Source organism: Sesamum indicum, linkage group LG6 (genome assembly GCF_026168435.1).
Source record: "Sesamum indicum cultivar Baizhima isolate 11 linkage group LG6, ASM2616843v1, whole genome shotgun sequence".
NCBI classification, from domain to species: Eukaryota; Viridiplantae; Streptophyta; class Magnoliopsida; order Lamiales; family Pedaliaceae; genus Sesamum; species Sesamum indicum.
This window is the reverse complement of record NC_142662.1, coordinates 27,642,566-27,661,758: the sequence shown is the minus strand read 5'-3', so window position 1 is coordinate 27,661,758 and position 19,193 is coordinate 27,642,566. Positions and strand designations below refer to the sequence as shown.

The window sequence follows — 19,193 nt, the reverse complement described above, 5'->3', positions numbered from 1 at the left end:
ATTCACCCTCATGCCCACCCCTGCCTTTAAGCATGTCTAGAACCAAAACTCCACCAAGAAACAATTATTTAAGATAGTTGTCGAGGATTAAACAAGTGATGTTATTGGAAAGTTCTTACTTGAATTCAATTTGATCGAATCAAATCGATCATATATTAAGTATATTACACTTGTCATATAATTGATCTGTATTTAGTCCACAAACTCGATCAAGATTAAAACTTTTTGATATTATTCTAACTAAATTTGATTAAATCCAAGTTTATTCCGACATGATTTTTTTTTTCAAAAAAAAAAAAAAACAGTAAACCTTCAAGTTCAAAATTATTAATATATTTATTATATAATAAGTTAATTAAATTTTCCATGATCTTGGGTTTGCATATGTGTCATGCACAACAATCAATTTAAGATAGGTCTAAGAAGCAGTAAAAGAATGGGACCAATTTTGTGCAAAATCAAAGCCATATCTTGAGGAAGAAGTTGGAAAAGTAATATATATACGTCAATAGGTCGGTTAAGGTTAGTTGTTTTATGGATAAAGTGTCGGTTATGTTAGTTAATGACGGATTGTTCTTCTAACATAGGACTAGTTTATTTATTGGAAGCAACTGCCTTTATACAGTTGGTGGGATTTCTATGATGGGTCCTCACTCCTCATATCCTATCAATATATGACACTTTTTCTTTGAACATAACAGTCCCACTTCAAACCCACGACATAAACTTGCCGACACTTTGCTAATTATCTCTCCAAGATTTTGTGAAGATTTATCTTTTTTTCTTTTAATTATTACATCAATTCAACTATACAATAGTATATTAAGAATAGTAGATAACTTTTACATAAATTCTCACACGTCCTGTAGGATTCAATTCTACAATTTCAAACTTTTTCATGAGACCTCAATCTTAGTCCCGATTACTAAACTAAAACATTGAGTAATGATCAATTCAAGATTTTATGAACTCAAACCACTTAATTAATTATGGTTTATATTACAAGTTAGCTTTAGTAAAAAAATTGTCTAGATTTGTTAAATTTTCTTGAATTGCACGAAATTAAAAGTAGAATAGTACTACAGCAACTACTAAAATAAAGGTAAAGTCAAGTAATTTGCTTTCATTTCTTTTTTATATTAGGGGGAAAAGAAAAGCTAGGTATATGATCCAAGGGTAAATAATTAGGCACATGCATCAACATCCGGACATGCATAGCAAACAACAATTGAATGTGCTTACGTTTTCTCTAGTGAATTAGGTTGGTATGTATACCAACTGCCAAACATTAACCAACCACATATTAAAGATTTTAATTAGCTGACTATTATTTTCTGCTCTCTTCTTTCTTTCTAAAGGTAGAATACATATATGAATTATTTTAATTAATATACATAAAATCAATATTTAGATCAACTAAGATACAAGAATTGATAATATAGTTTTATAAATAGAAATAAAAAAGAGTAGTATTTATTACTTTAGTCAAATTTGTGTAAGAGGAAAAAGCTAGTTGATGATGATTTGACATAAGAATGTAGCATGAGCCTCAGTTTGTAATTATAACCTATTCACTAATTTTGATTCTAAAATGTTCCCCTAAAATATGGGAATCTCAATTGTACTCATCACTATTAATATTCAGAAGAACTCAATAGTGGTCATTTTTTATTCCTATATGTTGAATGAAGTAGAAAACATAATAGACGTTAGAACAGGATTACCTCCCACTTGTATTTCGTTTTCCAATTCCTTTTCATGGTCCATTTGTTTGGGAACTCTAGCATGCAAGCCCCACACTACAAAACTGAATACAAGAATTCTTCACACAAACTACTAGTACTAGCTGCTAATTAAAAGCCAAGTCTTCATCATCGATATTCCGAAAAGAAGAGAGAGAATATATATATATATATATATATATGTTTGATGAACACACACAAGATTCATATAACAATTAATTTGAGAATAATTGAAAGGAAAATTCTTGTATAACAGAACTCCCAACTGATCAGCATCCATTTCCCACGGCAACTTTTGGCCTTTCAGATGGGAAAATTATTTATAGTATCAATACAAAACTAAAAATTAATATGGCATAGCATCAGTTAGCCCGTGCAACAGGCACCCATCCTCCACCTTCAGAAAACAAAAGTTACGTTAGAAATCCCACCACACTCTTCATACCAAGGAATGTTCAATCCTAGCTTCCCATTTTCCGACCACTTGAAACCCACTTCACCTCCATTCACATACGATTTCTTAGGTTTAACACTTGAATACGCCAAGAAGTTTCCTTCGCCCTTCACTTCAATTTTCGCTATGGATTCATCGTAAACAACTCCCTGAATCGTTCCTCCGGCATTGAACAAGTTGGTTAGTCCAATAGGCGCAAACTTGACAGCCTCACCGATCTTCTTGATTGGGACGAAGCTGAAGATCTCGAACGTTGAGGGCTGAAGGGTGATTGAGATGGGATCAGAATCCGGTTTTGTTAAGAATAGTTTCTCTTCCTCACTCAGATAGACTGCATATTCCTCTGCTTTTCCCATTTCGTTTGCTTCTTTCTTCTGATCCCACTCGAGGTCACTCGCATGAACTGAACCGGATAGCGGCTTGTAGCATTGAGAGTATCCCTTTATCCTTTGTTCCTTGGGGTCCCAACCAGCTCCTTGGCAGTTGAAAGCGCCAATGACACCTCCATACTGTTAAATTATAACGAATACAAACAATTAGGCTCATTGTGTTAATTTGATTAGAGAATACAAGTTGTTCTGTGCAGCAGAGAAGGGTGGTTATACCTTGTTGAAGTTCCAAATCTTGAGAATGGTCTTGTTGTCAAAGAGTGGGTTCTTGAAGAGACAGTCTCTAGTTGGGAGGGCAAAATGGATGCACTTGGGAATAGTACCATCAGGGAAAACCAGCTTCCTCAGAAGATCAAAATCATGGCCACCCAAAGAATCACTTACATAAACAGGACCTCCACAGATAGCCCTTGAGCCAGCATGGAATTTTGCACACAGATGGTCAGATTGAAACATGTCCCAATCTGGTTGGATGAATTGCCCCATCCACATGCTGTTGTATGCACAGTGGATCATGTGGACCCCTTGTAGCCAATACACTCCCATGGGGTCACCATTGGGGTCTTGGAACCAGAAATCGTCCCCTATTTATTTAGAAATAAAAAGCACACATACACAAAGGAGGAAAAGTTTAGAGAAGTTCACAGAGTGACAGTAGAAAAAAGGGGAAAAGTTGAAAGCTTTCCTACCAACTCTTCCCATGGATATCTGTTCCGTTCCAAGTAAAAAGAAGTCATTGCATTGCTGCATACTGGAGATGAGCCCAGTTCCCTTGAAGTTCTTGGAAAGGGACTTTGAGAGCCCTTTATAATAAGCCTTTGCCAGCTCAACTCTGCCTCCATATTCTTCAGAAACATATTCAAGCATCTGTTTGGAAAAATATGTGAATCATCGGTTTAATCACTTAATAAAGGCAGAAATAACAGAATTGGGAAAGAAGTTTACAAGATGGTGAATACAAAGTACTTACATGAATAACATCAACTTTCACTCCTGTAATCCCAACTTTGGAAAGGTAAGAGTGCATGGAGTCGTAGAAATCATCAGCTTGATCGGGATCCACAAGTCCGATCGAGCCCTCGATGATTTTCACCACTGCAAGATCAGTCATGGTCCCATCGAGTCCGGGAGACAATTTGCAGGCCTGAATTTTGGATTTGAGATGAGTTGCCCCAGGCCTGACCCCTCCCCAGGCACCAGCCAATGCATGCCAAACATATATATCATCCAACCCTTTGAAATTTTGCCTCAAATCTCTGGTAAATGCTTTCATACCAAAGTTTTCAGACTTGCAAGAGCAACTTGCACACCCTTTGCTCGAACCCTTTTCTTCTCCACCACCACCAAACATTTCGTCCAATTCTTTCTGCAGTTTCTCAATCTGAGCATCAAACTGAGACAAATCGGTGACCCCAGATTGAGCTGCCTTGTCACGGGATTTCTCAGCAACTTCAATCTCAATAGCCTTAGAAATCAACATCTTTGGCTTCTTGGGATCGAACGGGGGACGATCAGGCCCCAACATCAATCCACCCTTGTATTTCCTGAACTTTTCACATTCATCAAGCCTGTGAAGCCTGGCAGTCATTTGAGTTCCCCCTAGTACAAGGTTCTTGGCGTCCTCATGCGGATCCTGTCCATCGAGATTGATGCTTTGCCAGCCATCATCGATGATCAGAAACCTCGGAGACATTCCTCCATCGGCAAATTCTTTTACTCCATGCCAAATTCCAGCAGGCTCCACAGTCAAGTAAAAGGCATCCCAAGTGCACCAACCAAATTTATTCACGAGGGGTGGTGGTGTTTTCTCTTCAATAAGCTTGAATGTATTGAGATGAACTCTAACAGCAGTGTAAGCCTCTTTCATCAAAGTGTAAGGGTTGTCAGAGACATGAACGTAGGCAATTGCATCGAAAGACGACGCTTTCACTTGAGTGGAGCCACTCTCCGCACAAATCAACATGTGGCCATCCTTACCAGGATGAAGAGCCGATCTGAATTTTCCTTCAACTATTGGGATTACGACAACATAAGACTTTATTTCGGGTACGTCCAACATCACCCATTGTGTTTCCATCTGTACGTCGGAACCCGATTTCCCAACCCATTGAGTGGACCACCAGGTTTTAAACCTGAAAATGCTGACGAAATCCCTGCCAGTGAATTTACCAAGGGAATTCGTCAGGCGATCGGCGGAGGCGTTCTGACTGAACCCGAGGAATCCGCCCTTGAAAGACAGGGAGTGGGCGCGCTGGAACAGGGGAAGGGGTGCCTCAGAGGATTGGCACACGGAGGAGAAGGGTTTGAAAGTGACATTGCTGGGAATTTCAGTGAGTAAAGGAAAATCCCGGACGGAGAGTTTTCCATCACGAAGTTGAAAAAAACTGTCTGTTTTGCTGGATTTGAGGACGCTGAAAGTTGAGTTGACGGGGTCACTGGGGGGCGCCATGGGAAGAAACAGAGACTATGAATCGAAACAGGAAAGCTTATTCAAAAAGCCAGAAAATCAGAAACAGCAACTCAACTCACTGAACACACAAGTATAAACTAGAGGAATCTGGAGAAGAGTTGGTTTTTTTTACTTCAAAAGAATAAAGAGAGTACAAAAGGTGGAAATGTGCAACAACAAGTGGAGAGTAGAGAGAAAAGAAGACAGAAACAGAGAAGAGAGGTGTGTGTTTGAACACATATGAAAATATGAAGTGAAGGGAGATATATATAGAGTTGGGGAAGGGAAAAAAGAGAAAATAGGAGTAGGGAGGGGGGCCAGGAGCAAGAGCAAGAGCAAGTGCAGGAAGAAATGAATTATTAAAAAGAAGAAAGAATCAGTAGAAAGGTGTAGAGATAAGAGAGAGAGGGCGGTTGGTGATGAGCATGAAATTTGGGTATTTTTATTATCTGCGCTTTATTTATGCTCTCTCTGCTTCTTTCTTCCTCCTTTATACCATTTCTGAAAGAGAAACGGAGGAGTAGTTGGAAAATGACTGGCTTCAAAAGAAATTCTTAAGCACAGACAGAGAGAGAGAGAGAGAGAGGTTCAACATTTGATGGCCATCCATCCATGCATGCATGCATCCCATTCTTCCAGCAACTTCCCACCATTTTGTTTCACCATAATATGTAGTTTTAATTTTTAATTTTATTTTTATGGTAGGAGTTGGAGGTGTGCGGTGGGAAGTGTATGAGAAGTGTCGTGTGGAAGATGGAATTGCTGGACTGCACAAAACTGGAAACTTCTCTATTAATTAGTTTGAAACTCAACTCTTGTACCACGCTTTATATTTATTAATCAAACCCCTAAACAATTATTATATTATCATAATATTTCACTTCATTTTCAGTTTATTAAACATTTTTAATTTTTTATGAGAAATGAGAATGTATTTAATTTAGTTGATGACATTGTATTTTATATTAAATTATAGTATCAAATTAATATATTATATAAACGAGCATAGTTTTTATTTTAATAATTTCAAAATAAAAAATAAAAACACAAACAAACAAACAGGAATATGAGGGACATCAAAGATTGATTGATGGACAGAATTGAAATATTTGATATGTGCAAATCAAATAGAAGTAATCATTTTATGAAAGATGTTAATTTTGGAATTGCTACTTTATGCACTAAGTTGGGCGAATCAAACAAGTAAACAATATTATTTTCATTTGTCACATATTTGATTTAAATTTGTAATTTTGTATGTGTTGGAAAGTCAAATAGTATGTGATCTAATTATTGCATAATCCATATACCATATTTTTATATTATTTAATGTGGTTTTGGAATCCCCAATCACTGCACCTTTGAAGACAATGCATTTTATTTATAATTTCTTTTAAATCTCAATATACCTATAAATGACATTTATTTGGGTGGGGTGGGGAATATAGGAAGGCAAATGAAGTAAGTGATTTGGTTAAGTTAATAGTGGTAGGTGGGGGGCTGGTGGCTGAATCAGCTCTGATTTGGCTAATTGAATACCATGCTTATTACTTTATTGACACTTGTGACCTCCTCATTGGCGCATATATATATATATAAACATTTATTATGTATGACCATTTCTTGATTTGTTATTCTATTTTCATGTTCTAAATTGAGGCGAGTATTATTTCTTACTCCATTTTTAAGATTTATATCTAACAAGACCAAATATTAGGAAATGAGCAAGAAATTGAGTGCGTTTTTGGATAGAAAATGTGTATTTTCAGTTTCAACATTGGGAACTAATAATAATTTGAAGTAAATGGAATGTGTGGCAGCGAAGAAGAAGAAGAAGAAGAAAAGGTGAAGTGATTAAAAACAAAGTTGTGAATACTTTCTAGTGGTTTTCTAATCCCACCACACTCCACACTAACTGGAATACATATAAATATATATTCTAACATTACATGCTTCAATTCAACTCAACCAAACCCATTATTATATAGTTGGAAATGAACAAATAACTATTTTCTGAAATATACCAACACTTTGTTTAATAATTTATTAGCTTCGTAGGAAATGTTGATAATTCATTTTGATTAATCTTATTAAAAAGCTCGGCTTTACTATATTACATTTTGTATCTCAATATCTATATCTAAAATTACTTATTTTAGGATCTTTTTTTTTTTTTTCAATTTTAAATGTGATAATAATACTAGTGTGGAATTTATTCTGTTGGGCCTAAGTAATTAAGGAAACATTTCCCACTATATAATTAGCAACTTTATCTTTATGCTTTCATGACTTGAGCCCACTTGCATTACAATTATCCTAAGGGTTGGGCTCTACACTGTACGGGCAGTCTGCACACTCCTTGTGTGTGTAGTTAAACTTTTGAAGTTAAACAATTATTTTTATTAAGTTTGTTTAATTATAAACTCATTTTTTTTAATCATCTAATATATTAATTCAGTTTATAATAAGTTAAAAACTAGGTTACTTTCAAATAAAATTGAAGTAAATTAAAAAAACTAAGGCGATGACCCGCAATTGCTCTAGCTAGAAATACGATTGATCCGGCATGAACTACACAAGCCCTTAGTAGTTTACCGAGTAAATTAATAAGTCGGGCATTTTTGGACCACCAAGCAAAACTGGTGGTTTTTTGGTCATGACCAGCTACAGCTAAAAGAGTGTTTTCACGTTTTCGTCGTCCAAACCATGGGCATCGCCCAGGAAAGGGCAACGGTGGGAAGTAGAATTAGATTTAGCTCAAATTAGATTTAATCGGATTTAAACTAATTATATGAGAAGTACAATATACTTAAATTTGATCCATAATTAACTTAATTCAACGGAACATGAGTTGAATAAGAATCTTTGGAAATTCTTGAAAAAAGAGTAGAATCAAGGTTATTCTCCTCTTTAGGCCATTATATATATTCTTCCACAAAAAAGATGCTGATATTTGATCAAGTTGTGTGTGTTGTGCAGTGCAGAGGGTATATATCTCTTCTTCTCTTTTGCATTTGGTATATTCACTTCCTTCCTTTCTGCATCATTATTACTACATTTCTTATGCAAGTGGATGGAATGCGTATAAATTCCTCAACCAAAGAAGAAAACGTACAAGAATATCCTCTTCCTCACCTCAACTATTGGAATGTAATATACATAATATGATGTCATCAAGGTGTATATTTTAGAGACACACACACTACTAATGTTATGTTATATATAGTTCCTAATGTTGTTGTCTTTTAGAGCAGTTTGAGGAATCCGATGCCACTGCCCATCTACTTTTGAAAAGGGACTTTGCTTTTCATTAGAATAGGTTCATACTTTGTTTTTTTCTTTTTTGCCTTTCCGCAAACAAAAATTTGCATGCATCATTACTTCTTCTCCCTCTCATGATTCAATCTTCTAAGTTAATGATAGCATAGGCATCACACACAATGCACTCATATTTTGCCCTATATATAAATAAACTTGGTCCATTAATTTCATATCCATCCATCACTTTATTTAAGATAACTGAATTACAAGTTTAATTAGTAACACATCATAGGCAGCGCGCCATGCATGCACTCTTCACTCTTTTTTGGACGTTATTATGTCCTATGCCAATTGCCAAGCTTACAATGACCAACTAGTGCCCGCCACCAAAGCCTCCACCTCCCCCAGCTCCTCCTCCGAAACCTCCACCACCACCAGCTCCTCCACCAAATCCTCCTCCTGCACCACCACCACTGCCTCCTCCTATTCCTCCACCACCACCTACTCCTCCACCAAATCCTCCACCAACGCCACCTCCACCACCTAATCCTCCACCAGCGCCACCTCCACCACCTAATCCTCCTCCCGCACCGCCACCTTTGCCACCACCGAATCCTCCACCAACACCACCCCCAGCACCACCTCCACCGCCCAATCCTCCTCCTGCACCACCACCTTTGCCACCACCGAATCCTCCACCAACACCACCACCTTTGCCACCTCCAAATCCTCCACCAGCACCGCCACCACCGCCAAATCCTCCTCCTGCACCACCACCTGATCCACCTCCTAGGCCTCCGCCACCACCTTTGCCCCCTCCAAATCCACCACCAACACCACCTCCCTTGCCACCTCCAAATCCTCCTCCTGCACCACCACCAGCTCCACCCCCAAGACCTCCACCCTTTCCACCACCAAAACCACCTCCAACACCAGCACCCCCACCTCCACCTACTCCCCCACCAAATCCACCACCTGCACCACCACCACCACCACCGCCTACCCCTCCTCCAAGTCCACCACCTTTGCCAAATCCTCCACCAGCACCACCTCCAACACCTCCCCCTAGTCCGCCGCCGCCGCCACCACCACCACCAAGGCCACCTTCACCAAAGGTTTCTTTCTCAATCTTCCGTCCATCAACATTCTGCACCACAAACATACCCAATAACAAGATCATAACAAAAAACCCACCATTTTTGAAATTAGGCTTCCCCATCTTTTACTCAGAAATAATAATGTGATGGAGCAACCCGGATATAGCTATTTAGAATACATCAGCTGATTGGTGGAATATATAGAGCACAGCAGCACATGTTTCATAAATGCATGCAGTTGAGACAGAGACGTTGTTCCCGTTTTCCGACCAATAAAACATAGATTTTCAAAGTTGCCTTAACGTTGATCATGTGGCGGTGTATTTTATATATGTATGTGTATTATTGCATTCTAACTCTCAACCACCTTAATTCCCAATGCCTTACTAATCATTTTCGCTCAACATAAACATCCCATCTTCATTTCTGTCCCCCATGACTTTTCCGTAACCTTAATTAATAGGATAGGTGTATACCATACAATGATTAATAATTCTCTCCTTTCTCATACTCATAGATACATCAATTGGAGGAGAAAATACATACTACTAAAATTTTTAAAATAAATATCAATCTCAGCGCTTGTACCGACAGTCTCTATCTAGTTATTACTATTACTATATATGTATATACCAAAACTAATTGTATTCATCTCTTATTTCATTGATGACTTTACTTGTTCATAAATTTACCAATTCCAAGAGAAATTCTAATCTAATTTAAATTTGATATAACATGAATCAATTATATTTGTGGTTGATGTATAGTTAAGAAACCAATCAATTATAAAATAAGTGTATCACAATTGCTATATAATTAATATGGTTCGCCAAACTTAGTTGGGATAAGAATTTTTACAAAAATATTCCCTTCTTTGGGTATTTGAGAATTGTTGTCTGACTTAATCAACTCTTACTTTTCTTACGTATTAATTGCACATTTAGCCCTGGTACAACCCGTGCTCAATAACTTAAGTCTTCATCTATTTCTATTAATAACAGATTTTCTAAAAAACAATCTTCTTTTTTTCCACTACCCCTTTCTGGTAAATTTAGAGACCAGGTACAGTACTGGCATATATGTCTTCATAAACAATCAACTGCCCAGCAAGATTTATGTATTATAGTCCCCCAAGAGAAAATTGAATAAAGGCTGGTGGATAAAGGAGGAGTAAGAGGCCATGTACACATTGACATCTTGCCTAACCACTTGGGCTATACTGATCCATTGCTCAGTCTAATAGCTTCGGGCCTGTGGGGAATGACATCAACCAGCCCTGATCTTTAATGCTGAATAATTGACCCATTTTTGGGCAAACCGGCTGGTATAGGTTGTTCATTCATTTCTTTCTATGTGGGAATTCTGGAACAAAATCAGTTGCCTTTTCTTTTCATATTTCTCCATATCACCCAAATCACAAGACGTTGAAATCGACAAAGACAAAAGAAAATACTTTAAATTTACATTTATTACACAATAAAAATCTTGGTAACATGATACATAATAGTTACATTAATAACTACAATGGTAACTCTTGTAAATTTGGGACAACGTCAAACCTTCTGCTGCCTGAATGGGTTCTGGCATCCTGAAGAACCAGCACATTTAGTGTGCCTGATTCCCTCAACCAAGCAGCCACCACGGCTCCAGTTGATATAAACCTCCCAATATTACACTTTGCAACACGAAACGGCGCACCTATGCTGAGGAGCAGAGCTTCAACCGTGCGCTTAAGTGCACCATCACCCACTACTTTGCTGTGCTTGCCCCACCCCGTCAATATGCTGCAAGTTGATGAAAATGCAATCCAATTGTTTAACACACAATTGAAACCATCACAAGTCTGATAAATTCAGAGAAATACCTCAGCAGCTTTGGCAACTCGTGGCCTTCATAAACGATAGAGCGGATATTCAGCAACCAGGCATGAACCATTGCCCTTGCTGCACCAGAGGACATAAGATGCAAATCCAGGCATGACTCAGACCAAGTATTTTCCCATACTTCTCGACGTTTTCCTTCGAGCACCACAAGTTGAGCACCTCTCTTCTGGAAAATGAACATAGAAAGAAAATTTCAAATCATATTTTGTTTCAGCAATCCTTATGCGTACTACTGTTCTAATTCTAATGTCTGGTCTAAAATAAAATTCACCATCAAGTAGTGTATTACAGTATTAAGTCAAACAAAAAAGATAAATATCTTCCGAGCTCCCATGCTTCATATATTCTCAGAGTATAACAGGAAAATCAATGTCCATTCCCCTGATTAGAAGAGTATTAGCACATATGATCCATCTAAGAATCCATAAGAAACAAATTACCAAACAAAGACAGAACGGTAGCAGAGGCAAATGGCTAGATTTCACTGTTAACAATGATGCAGGCTAACAATTCATCATGATTAATTGCCAGGATGCCATTCTGCTGCTGAACTGCCAAGGTACCACTTTCACGACCAACATGCACCTGAAATTGTTCTTTAAACTCTTTCGCTAAACAAATTGTTCTTTGACTCATTGACTTTAGGAACGCAGCAAAGAAAGATACAGTCAGTTTAGACCTCTCCATCTCATAATCTTAAGAATCAAAAATTTATCATTCATTACTAAACTACTAAAACATTTCATCACTGTAACTTTAAATTGAAGTTTGAAATAAGAATTTGAACTGCGTACAATGGCCTAATAAAGGGTAGTCTGGGAACCCCAGGAGGGGCATTAACCACACAGTTGTAATAACGTCTTAAGATAATTATTTCCAAGCATCAGCATTTGATCTGTATAACATTACCTGGCCAAAGTGCCATAGCATGTCAGTCAAAGCATTGTAAAAAGCAGAGGCTGTTGAAGAGTCCATTCGCTTCACCTCATCAAAAAGCAATAGAGCTTGCGACCAAGTTTTCTCATTGTAACCCATGAGAAGCCCATGTGCCACTCCATAAACTTGATTATCAAAGAGACGCAATTCCTCTAGTAGCAATGAAGCTTCTTCAAATGAATTACAACGGCTGCAACCACAGACAATTTATGAAACTCTTGACTGATAAAATTCTGGAATCTATAGTTTTTGCAAGGATGCAGACAACCAGTTGAAGCCTTAAATTTGATTCATGTATGCTTTATAGTTTTCTCCAACAAGAACTACTCTAGTGTCTATAGAGAAGTAAGTACCACTTGCTCATTCTTCGATAGAAACAAGAAATAAGTATCATGAAGAATACAATATAGAATATTAGTAGCAAAATTACACAAGTTAGCACAGATAGATAAAATCTGCAGAACAAGGATACCTGCAAGCATTAAGAATTGCTGAGAAGGTAACGACATTGGGCTTTATTTCCATCTCATGCATCTTACGGAAAACGCCCAAAACACATCGGAAATCCTTTCGCCCCCTCTGATCACGCTTTTCATGACCTGATTTTCCACAAGCCAACTGCTTAAAAACTTCTATTATTTTGTCCTCTTTGTCTTCGATCTCACTGTCGGGAATATGCTGAATCACCATTTTTTTGGAGGATTCTATCTGAGACTCTAAAAGATCAACATTTTCTGACACACCAAAGGCATTAATGATTGAGTTGTAAGTAACAACATTAGGTTGGATGCCTTCCATCATCATCTCATCAAGCAAGAATGCAGATGATTCCACCAGCCCCTTCTTACACAGGGCATCAATCAGTTTGCTGTAGAAAACGACATCAGCCTTCAGACCATGTCGCTTGAATTCCCTGTATACCTCCATTGCCTCTTTGTATAGACCTCCTTTGGAATAAACACTGATTAATGTTGAGTAAGTTAACAAGTTAGGAGAGAGATGTTCCTTTTTCATTTCTGCAAACAGTTCCTTAACCTTATCATACATCCCCTGCTTACCAAATCCATCCAGCAGAGCATTGTAAGTCACAACATCTTTCTTAATCCCAATGCTCTCCATCTCCTTACCAACAGCAAAAGCCTCATCAAACCTGCCAAGACTAGCATAAATAGCAAGCAACGTATTATAAGACACTCTGTCCAATTTAATACCCGCAAACTTCATCTCATTGAACAAATTCAGAGCCCTGTCCAGTCTCCCTGACTTGGCACACCCACGAATCATAGTGCTATATGTTACCTCATTCGGCAGGATATTCTTTGCAGGCATCTCAGCCATTATATCAAAAGCCACATCCATGTGCCCACCACTACATGCAGCATCCAAAAGGGTATTATATGTATATATATCTTGATCTATCCCCTTATAAACCATCTCATCAAACAAACTCCTCGCGCTCTCCCACAACCCCGCACCACTACAGACTGCAAGAAGTGAATTGTAGGTAATCCTATCTGGTTGCACCCCATTCTGCAACATCTCATCAAAAATCTCCAAAGCCCTCTTATAATCTGCACCCCCTTTTCCACATGCATCAATCAAAGCATTATAAGTCACTAAATTTGGCTTCAAGCCGGAGTCTTTCATACTCTCGAACACCCTAATAGCCTCATCACAGTATCCACTCTTTGCATAAGCACTAATCAAAGCAGAATAAGCGTAAACAGTATTTCCATACCCTTCATGCACTGCATTCTCAAAAACTTTCTTGGCTAAATCAACTTTGCCTAATCTACCAAGAGTACTAATCATCGAGCTAGCCAATTTCCCCAGCTCAGTCCTTCTCCTTTCGCGATTGATTGCAAACTCAAAACATTGCATCGCCTTCAACCAATCCCCTCTATTCCCCAGCTCTCGTAGCAAAAAGGTATAATCGTCAGACGCAATAAGCTTCGACTCAAAACTAAGTAAAATATCATCCATGCTTTTTAGCTCGCCATTACAATTAATAGCTTGGTAGAGCGCCTCCTCGGCAGCAGCGGAGTGGCGGCTGGAGGCAGTGGACCTAGGGCGGCCAAAGTGCATTTTTGAGACAAATCTTGTGGAGCGGCGACCTGTGAAATCAGCGGCGGAGAGACAAGGGAAGTTAGGGCTTCCAACTGCGGCAGCGGCAGTGGCGGAGGGGGGAGGAGGCCTAGGGGAAGCGGCATGAGAAGCATGGTTGATCAAAGAAAACTTTTGAGGGGTCCAGTTGTGGTGCTGGTGAGAGGAACTACGCTGGTGGCGCTGATGATTTTGGAGGTGGTGGAAGTGGTGGTTATGGGAGGGTTTGGTGGTGGTCAGAGTACAGTGCGGGGGCGGAGTAGAGGAGGCCATTGCATAAGAGAGAAGATAAAAAGGTGGGGAATATTTAACCCTTTTTTGTCTGTCAGTCTAAGTCTACTGAGAGAGATGAAAGATTCCAGAGAGAGAAATTGAGCAAAAGATCATACAAAGAGAGCAGTGACCAAAAGGACTCTTCTTTGGTTTTATTTTAACCTTTGTTTTTGGAAAGAGTAAAGAGTGATGAAGATGAGTCAGCTGCTGATTTCAATATTCGGACATTGTATTATCCGCCTCTTCTTATTTTGCCCTAAATATATGGAGAAGGAGAATTGAGTTTTGGATTCTGCGATACTCGCTCAGGCTGGTCGTGTATCTTACCCGCTGGACAAACTAACGGTCAGATCACATTCTTGCTCTGTAAGATAAGACATACATGATGTATCGGGCAATGGGAAACTTGAAGCAGATGAGAATAGAGGTAATTAATAAAGAAATTTACATTGAAATTATAAGCATTTTATACTAATTTTGATATAATTCTATCTACTCAAATGAAGTTTTAATTGATTGTGCTGAATTATAATTTTATATTCACCATAGATCAGCTTTATCATATATTTATAAATACATTCATATCAAATTACGTATAAATATGTCAAATTCCATAAAGGATATACCTACTAAATTAAAGTGTATGTTCATATTTATGACAAAACCTGGAATTGGATCATATCTATTAAAATATTTTATACAATTCAAGAATACTAATGAGAAAACAAAATATAAGGTTGAGGAATGGAGTTGAATTCCTCATTTGTGAACGACCCAAAATTAGTATAATTATGAACCTCAAAAGGGTGGAGATTTTTACTCCTCTTCGTTGGTTTCTGCCTAATTTATCTCACCCCATCAATGGATGAAGAGAGACAGCCATGTCAGAAACGACAAAGCCACAGGAATTATCAAACACATCAATTTTTTTTCTTCTTTTTTACTTTACTGTACATTTCCCAACATTTGGAGGTTGTCTTGGAAACCCACCCTTGAATCCCTTCATGGAGACCAACAAAGGGTCTGTCTCAAACTCAAATCCGTAAGAGCAAGACCAAACAGAAAAAACAAATAAGAAAAAGTTCCACAACCAAAAAGAAAAACAAAATTCAGGCATACAGGAATAGCTTCGCCCAATTTCTGTATGCCACTTTTTCTTCTTTTCTAATTAATATAATATCTTGTGGCAATGAAAGCCAAGAATCACATACTGTTTCTTTCTCTTTTGAGCCTCTCTCTTCTCCTCAACGGTATTCATGGTACTGGTCATCATGGTCCTGGTCATGGTCATCATCGCCTCAAGGCATTGATCCTCAACTGTGGCTCTTCCGCCAGCGAGAAAGATGCCGATGAACGAACATGGGAGACCGACGAGAAATACATTTTGTCCCCTGATAAGGGTGTGATGACCAAGTCTGATACCCAAGACCCTTCATTACCTTCTACCGTTCCTTACATGACCGCCAGGATTTTCAAATCCGAGACAGCTTACTTATTACCCCTCCAGAATTCAACCTCTCGCACTTTGCTTCGCCTCCATTTCTATCCTTCTTCCTATCCCAATTTCAACATATCCAACTCTTATTTCTCGGTCACTGCCGGGAGGGTCACTTTGTTGAGCAATTTTAGCTCATATTTGGCTGCCCAAGCACTTTCTCAGGCCTACTTCATCAAAGAATACTATCTGGCTGCAGGCAAAGATCCCACTCTTACTCTCACCTTCAAGCCATCTGATAAATATGCTAATTCTTTCGCCTTTGTGAATGGCATTGAGGTCATTTCTGCGCCTGCTCTTTTTGATGCGGATCCCGTTTTGGCTGGCACAGCTGCAGGATCCATCAATGATGATCAACAAGCCTCAACGGTGCCCATCGAGGCCAGCAGCATGGAAACCATGTTTAGGTTAAACGTGGGGGGGCAATATATTGCGCCGGCAAACGACTCCGATGGGCTGATGCGGAGTTGGTATGATGATACCGTCTACTTATACGGGGCCTGGTATGGGGTTGCCACACAAGCCAATGTAACAGTGAATTACAAAGGTTTGCCTTCCTATATGGCACCATTAGATGTTTATAGGACTTACCGAAGGATGGGGCCTGAGGCGACTGTAAACTCGGTAGCCAACTTGACATGGATTTTCCAAGTGGATCCTAGTTTCATGTACCTTCTCAGGTTGCATTGGTGTGATTCAGATATGACGAGAACCAACCAGAGAGTTTTCGACGTGTTCGTTAATAACAAAACTGCAGCAAGTGAAATTGATGTATTTGCGTTGACAGGTTCGGTCGCAGCTCCCACCAAGAGGGATTATGTAGTTCATGTCAACAACAACACCGATCAGCTCTGGCTGGCGCTTCATCCTTACAAAGCATCGAAACCTGAATTTGCTGATGCCCTTCTCAATGGATTAGAAATATTCAAGCTCAGTGACAATGCAAAATCCAATCTCGCGGGACCTAACCCTGTCATGTCAGATTTGATGAAGAAATATCAGGATGCTGAAATGGAGCCAAAGTCTTTCGGATCTGATCAGAAAGAATCAGGAACTTCGACGGTCGTGATCACCGGAGCAGCAGGAGGAGCCGCCGCAGTTGGGATAGCAGCCGTTATAATTCTGGTGGCCTACAAAAGGAAGAGGAGAGTCCCTGGAGCAGACCCGGCGTCAGGGCCTAGTTGGTTGCCAATATCCTGGAATTCCAGCAATAATTCCGCGTCCAAATCCTCTACAATGGGCGGCAAAAGTCAAGGCGGCGTCTATATTTCAAATGACGCTGCTAGCAACTGCCGCTACTTCAGCTTAGCGGAGATCAAGACGGCCACCAAGAATTTTGACGAGTCGAACGTCATTGGAGTTGGTGGATTCGGGAAAGTGTACAAAGGCATCATTGACAACGATACTCAAGTGGCCATCAAGAGATCGAACCCGTCTTCGGAGCAAGGAGTGAACGAGTTCCAGACCGAAATCGAGATGCTTTCTCAGCTCAGGCACAGGCATTTGGTGTCGTTGATCGGATTTTGTGAAGACAACGGAGAAATGATATTGGTTTATGATTACATGGGAAAGGGAACACTGAGGGAGCATATTTACAAGGGAAACAAAACCACCCTCTCCTGGAAGCAGAGGCTGGAGATTTGCATCGGGGCGGCCCGCGGCCTCCACTATCTCCACACGGGTGCAAAGTACACCATCATCCATAGAGATGTGAAGACCACAAACATTCTCGTGGACGACAAATGGGTCGCCAAGGTTTCTGATTTCGGGCTCTCAAAAACAGGCCCCAACATGAACAAAGGCCATGTTAGCACTGTGGTAAAAGGCAGCTTCGGCTACCTAGACCCTGAATACTTCAGAAGGCAACAATTAACAGAAAAGTCGGACGTCTATTCATTTGGAGTGGTACTCTTCGAGGTACTATGCGCTAGGCCAGCCCTGAATCCAAGCCTTCCAAAAGAGCAAGTGAGCCTGGCAGATTGGGCTCTTCGATGTGCAAGGAACAAGACTTTGGAAGATATCATTGATCCTCAACTCAAAGGAAAGATCAACCCGGAGTGTCTGAAGAAATTTGCGGAGACAGCAGAGAAATGCTTGGCGGATCATGGGGTCGACCGGCCCACAATGGGTGACGTGCTTTGGAGCCTGGAATTGGCACTTCAACTCCAGGATAACCATGAAGGGGGATCTACAACCTCAAGGACGAAAAACAGAAAAAATAATCCTGAAAACAGCGAACCAAAAATGGATCAGAATAGCCTCATCGCCATGCACCGGAGTACCTTAAGTCTTGGAGACGACGATGAGGAACACAAGACTAGAACAAGTGACACCACTGAAGATATTTTCTCAATGTTCGTCGATCAAAAAGGGCGTTGAATTTAAGATGGAACTCAGTAGTGCGTAGCTGCCAAATTAAGTGGATCTGAGAGGGAAGATTAGGGTCTATATTATATTTGTTTGGCAGCATCATCATTATGCAATATGCATCCTACTTTTGTTCCCAAACACCAATCCTCTCCAAGGCTACTGATCAAAGACAAACCTAATTATTTACCCAATTAATATGTTATGTAATATGTTACAATTATAACTTGTGTTGTCTCTGACCTGAAATCCTTTCCACCTCTAAATTATGCTCATATATATTCTCATTCTCAAGAAATGGAAAGATTAACCATTTGTCTCTACCTAATTCAAACCAAAACTGGATATGTATATATACAACTAATAAGCACACCCATGCTGAACACAACAATTGCTTCCCCAGCTTACAATTAAAATTTGTATTTTATAGTTTAGTATTTCTAGCTTTTCTCAAATCTCTGTACGTATCCTAATTCTTTTCTGTCCTGTGCTTGTACTTTGAATTGCTATTCCACATTTTTTGTCTATAAGGAATTCGGAACTTAGTGGTTTATAAAATCAAATGTCTCATTTTTGTAATGAGTTACAAAAACAATCTATGATATTAGAACGCTTACACCTCCTTATCAATTACAAGTCAAATCCCCAGTTGTTTTACTCTTTTTTTTTTTTTCATTATAAAATAGAAGTGCGTAATCATTTTAGAAAAAAAAAAAACGCAAGCAATCCATTTAATATTGTAAA

The 19,193-nt window shown here is 39.2% G+C and overlaps 4 protein-coding genes across 4 annotated transcripts; 1 reads left to right on the top strand and 3 right to left on the bottom strand.

The window, feature by feature from the left end:
• Positions 1–1,972: 1,972 nt before the first annotated feature.
• STS (stachyose synthase) lies at positions 1,973–5,477 on the bottom strand. The gene is made up of 4 exons (XM_011081231.3): positions 3,556–5,477; positions 3,275–3,452; positions 2,802–3,169; positions 1,973–2,705 (listed from the first exon to the last, which is right to left on the bottom strand). Exons 1-4 carry the CDS (start codon positions 5,032–5,034, stop codon positions 2,142–2,144), a joined length of 2,589 nt encoding a protein of 862 aa, XP_011079533.1. The 5' UTR covers positions 5,035–5,477; the 3' UTR covers positions 1,973–2,141.
• A 3,043-nt stretch (positions 5,478–8,520) lies between these two features.
• On the bottom strand, positions 8,521–9,974 carry LOC105163342 (uncharacterized). The gene has a single exon (XM_011081655.2). It carries the CDS (start codon positions 9,512–9,514, stop codon positions 8,669–8,671), a length of 846 nt encoding a protein of 281 aa, XP_011079957.1. The 5' UTR covers positions 9,515–9,974; the 3' UTR covers positions 8,521–8,668.
• An 868-nt stretch (positions 9,975–10,842) lies between these two features.
• Positions 10,843–14,802, bottom strand: GUN1 (s uncoupled 1). Its single transcript, XM_011081232.3, has 4 exons — positions 12,684–14,802; positions 12,185–12,401; positions 11,257–11,441; positions 10,843–11,176 (listed from the first exon to the last, which is right to left on the bottom strand). Exons 1-4 carry the CDS (start codon positions 14,585–14,587, stop codon positions 10,912–10,914), a joined length of 2,571 nt encoding a protein of 856 aa, XP_011079534.1. The 5' UTR covers positions 14,588–14,802; the 3' UTR covers positions 10,843–10,911.
• Positions 14,803–15,513: 711 nt separating this feature from the next.
• LOC105163031 (receptor-like protein kinase ANXUR2) lies at positions 15,514–18,590 on the top strand. The gene has a single exon (XM_011081233.3). The coding sequence runs from the start codon at positions 15,777–15,779 to the stop codon at positions 18,459–18,461; it is 2,685 nt and encodes an 894-aa protein (XP_011079535.1). The 5' UTR covers positions 15,514–15,776; the 3' UTR covers positions 18,462–18,590.
• The last annotated feature ends 603 nt before the right edge of the window (positions 18,591–19,193 follow it).

What these genes read in the sequence shown, in the direction of transcription:
- STS (XM_011081231.3), bottom strand. Translation starts at nt 5,034, where the DNA reads ATGGCGCCCCCCAGTGACCCCGTCAACTCAACTTTCAGCGTCCTCAAA. An exon ending in TGAAAGTTGATGTTATTCAT is followed by an intron (nt 3,453 to 3,555) that starts GTAAGTACTTTG and finishes TTTTCCAAACAG; the next exon opens with ATGCTTGAATATGTTTCTGA. An exon ending in GATATCCATGGGAAGAGTTG is followed by an intron (nt 3,170 to 3,274) that starts GTAGGAAAGCTT and finishes CTAAATAAATAG; the next exon opens with GGGACGATTTCTGGTTCCAA.
- LOC105163342 (XM_011081655.2), bottom strand. Translation starts at nt 9,514, where the DNA reads ATGGGGAAGCCTAATTTCAAAAATGGTGGGTTTTTTGTTATGATCTTG.
- GUN1 (XM_011081232.3), bottom strand. Translation starts at nt 14,587, where the DNA reads ATGGCCTCCTCTACTCCGCCCCCGCACTGTACTCTGACCACCACCAAA. An exon ending in GCAATTCTTAATGCTTGCAG is followed by an intron (nt 12,402 to 12,683) that starts GTATCCTTGTTC and finishes CTGTGGTTGCAG; the next exon opens with CCGTTGTAATTCATTTGAAG. An exon ending in GAGTTGCCAAAGCTGCTGAG is followed by an intron (nt 11,177 to 11,256) that starts GTATTTCTCTGA and finishes ATCAACTTGCAG; the next exon opens with CATATTGACGGGGTGGGGCA.
- LOC105163031 (XM_011081233.3), top strand. Translation starts at nt 15,777, where the DNA reads ATGAAAGCCAAGAATCACATACTGTTTCTTTCTCTTTTGAGCCTCTCT.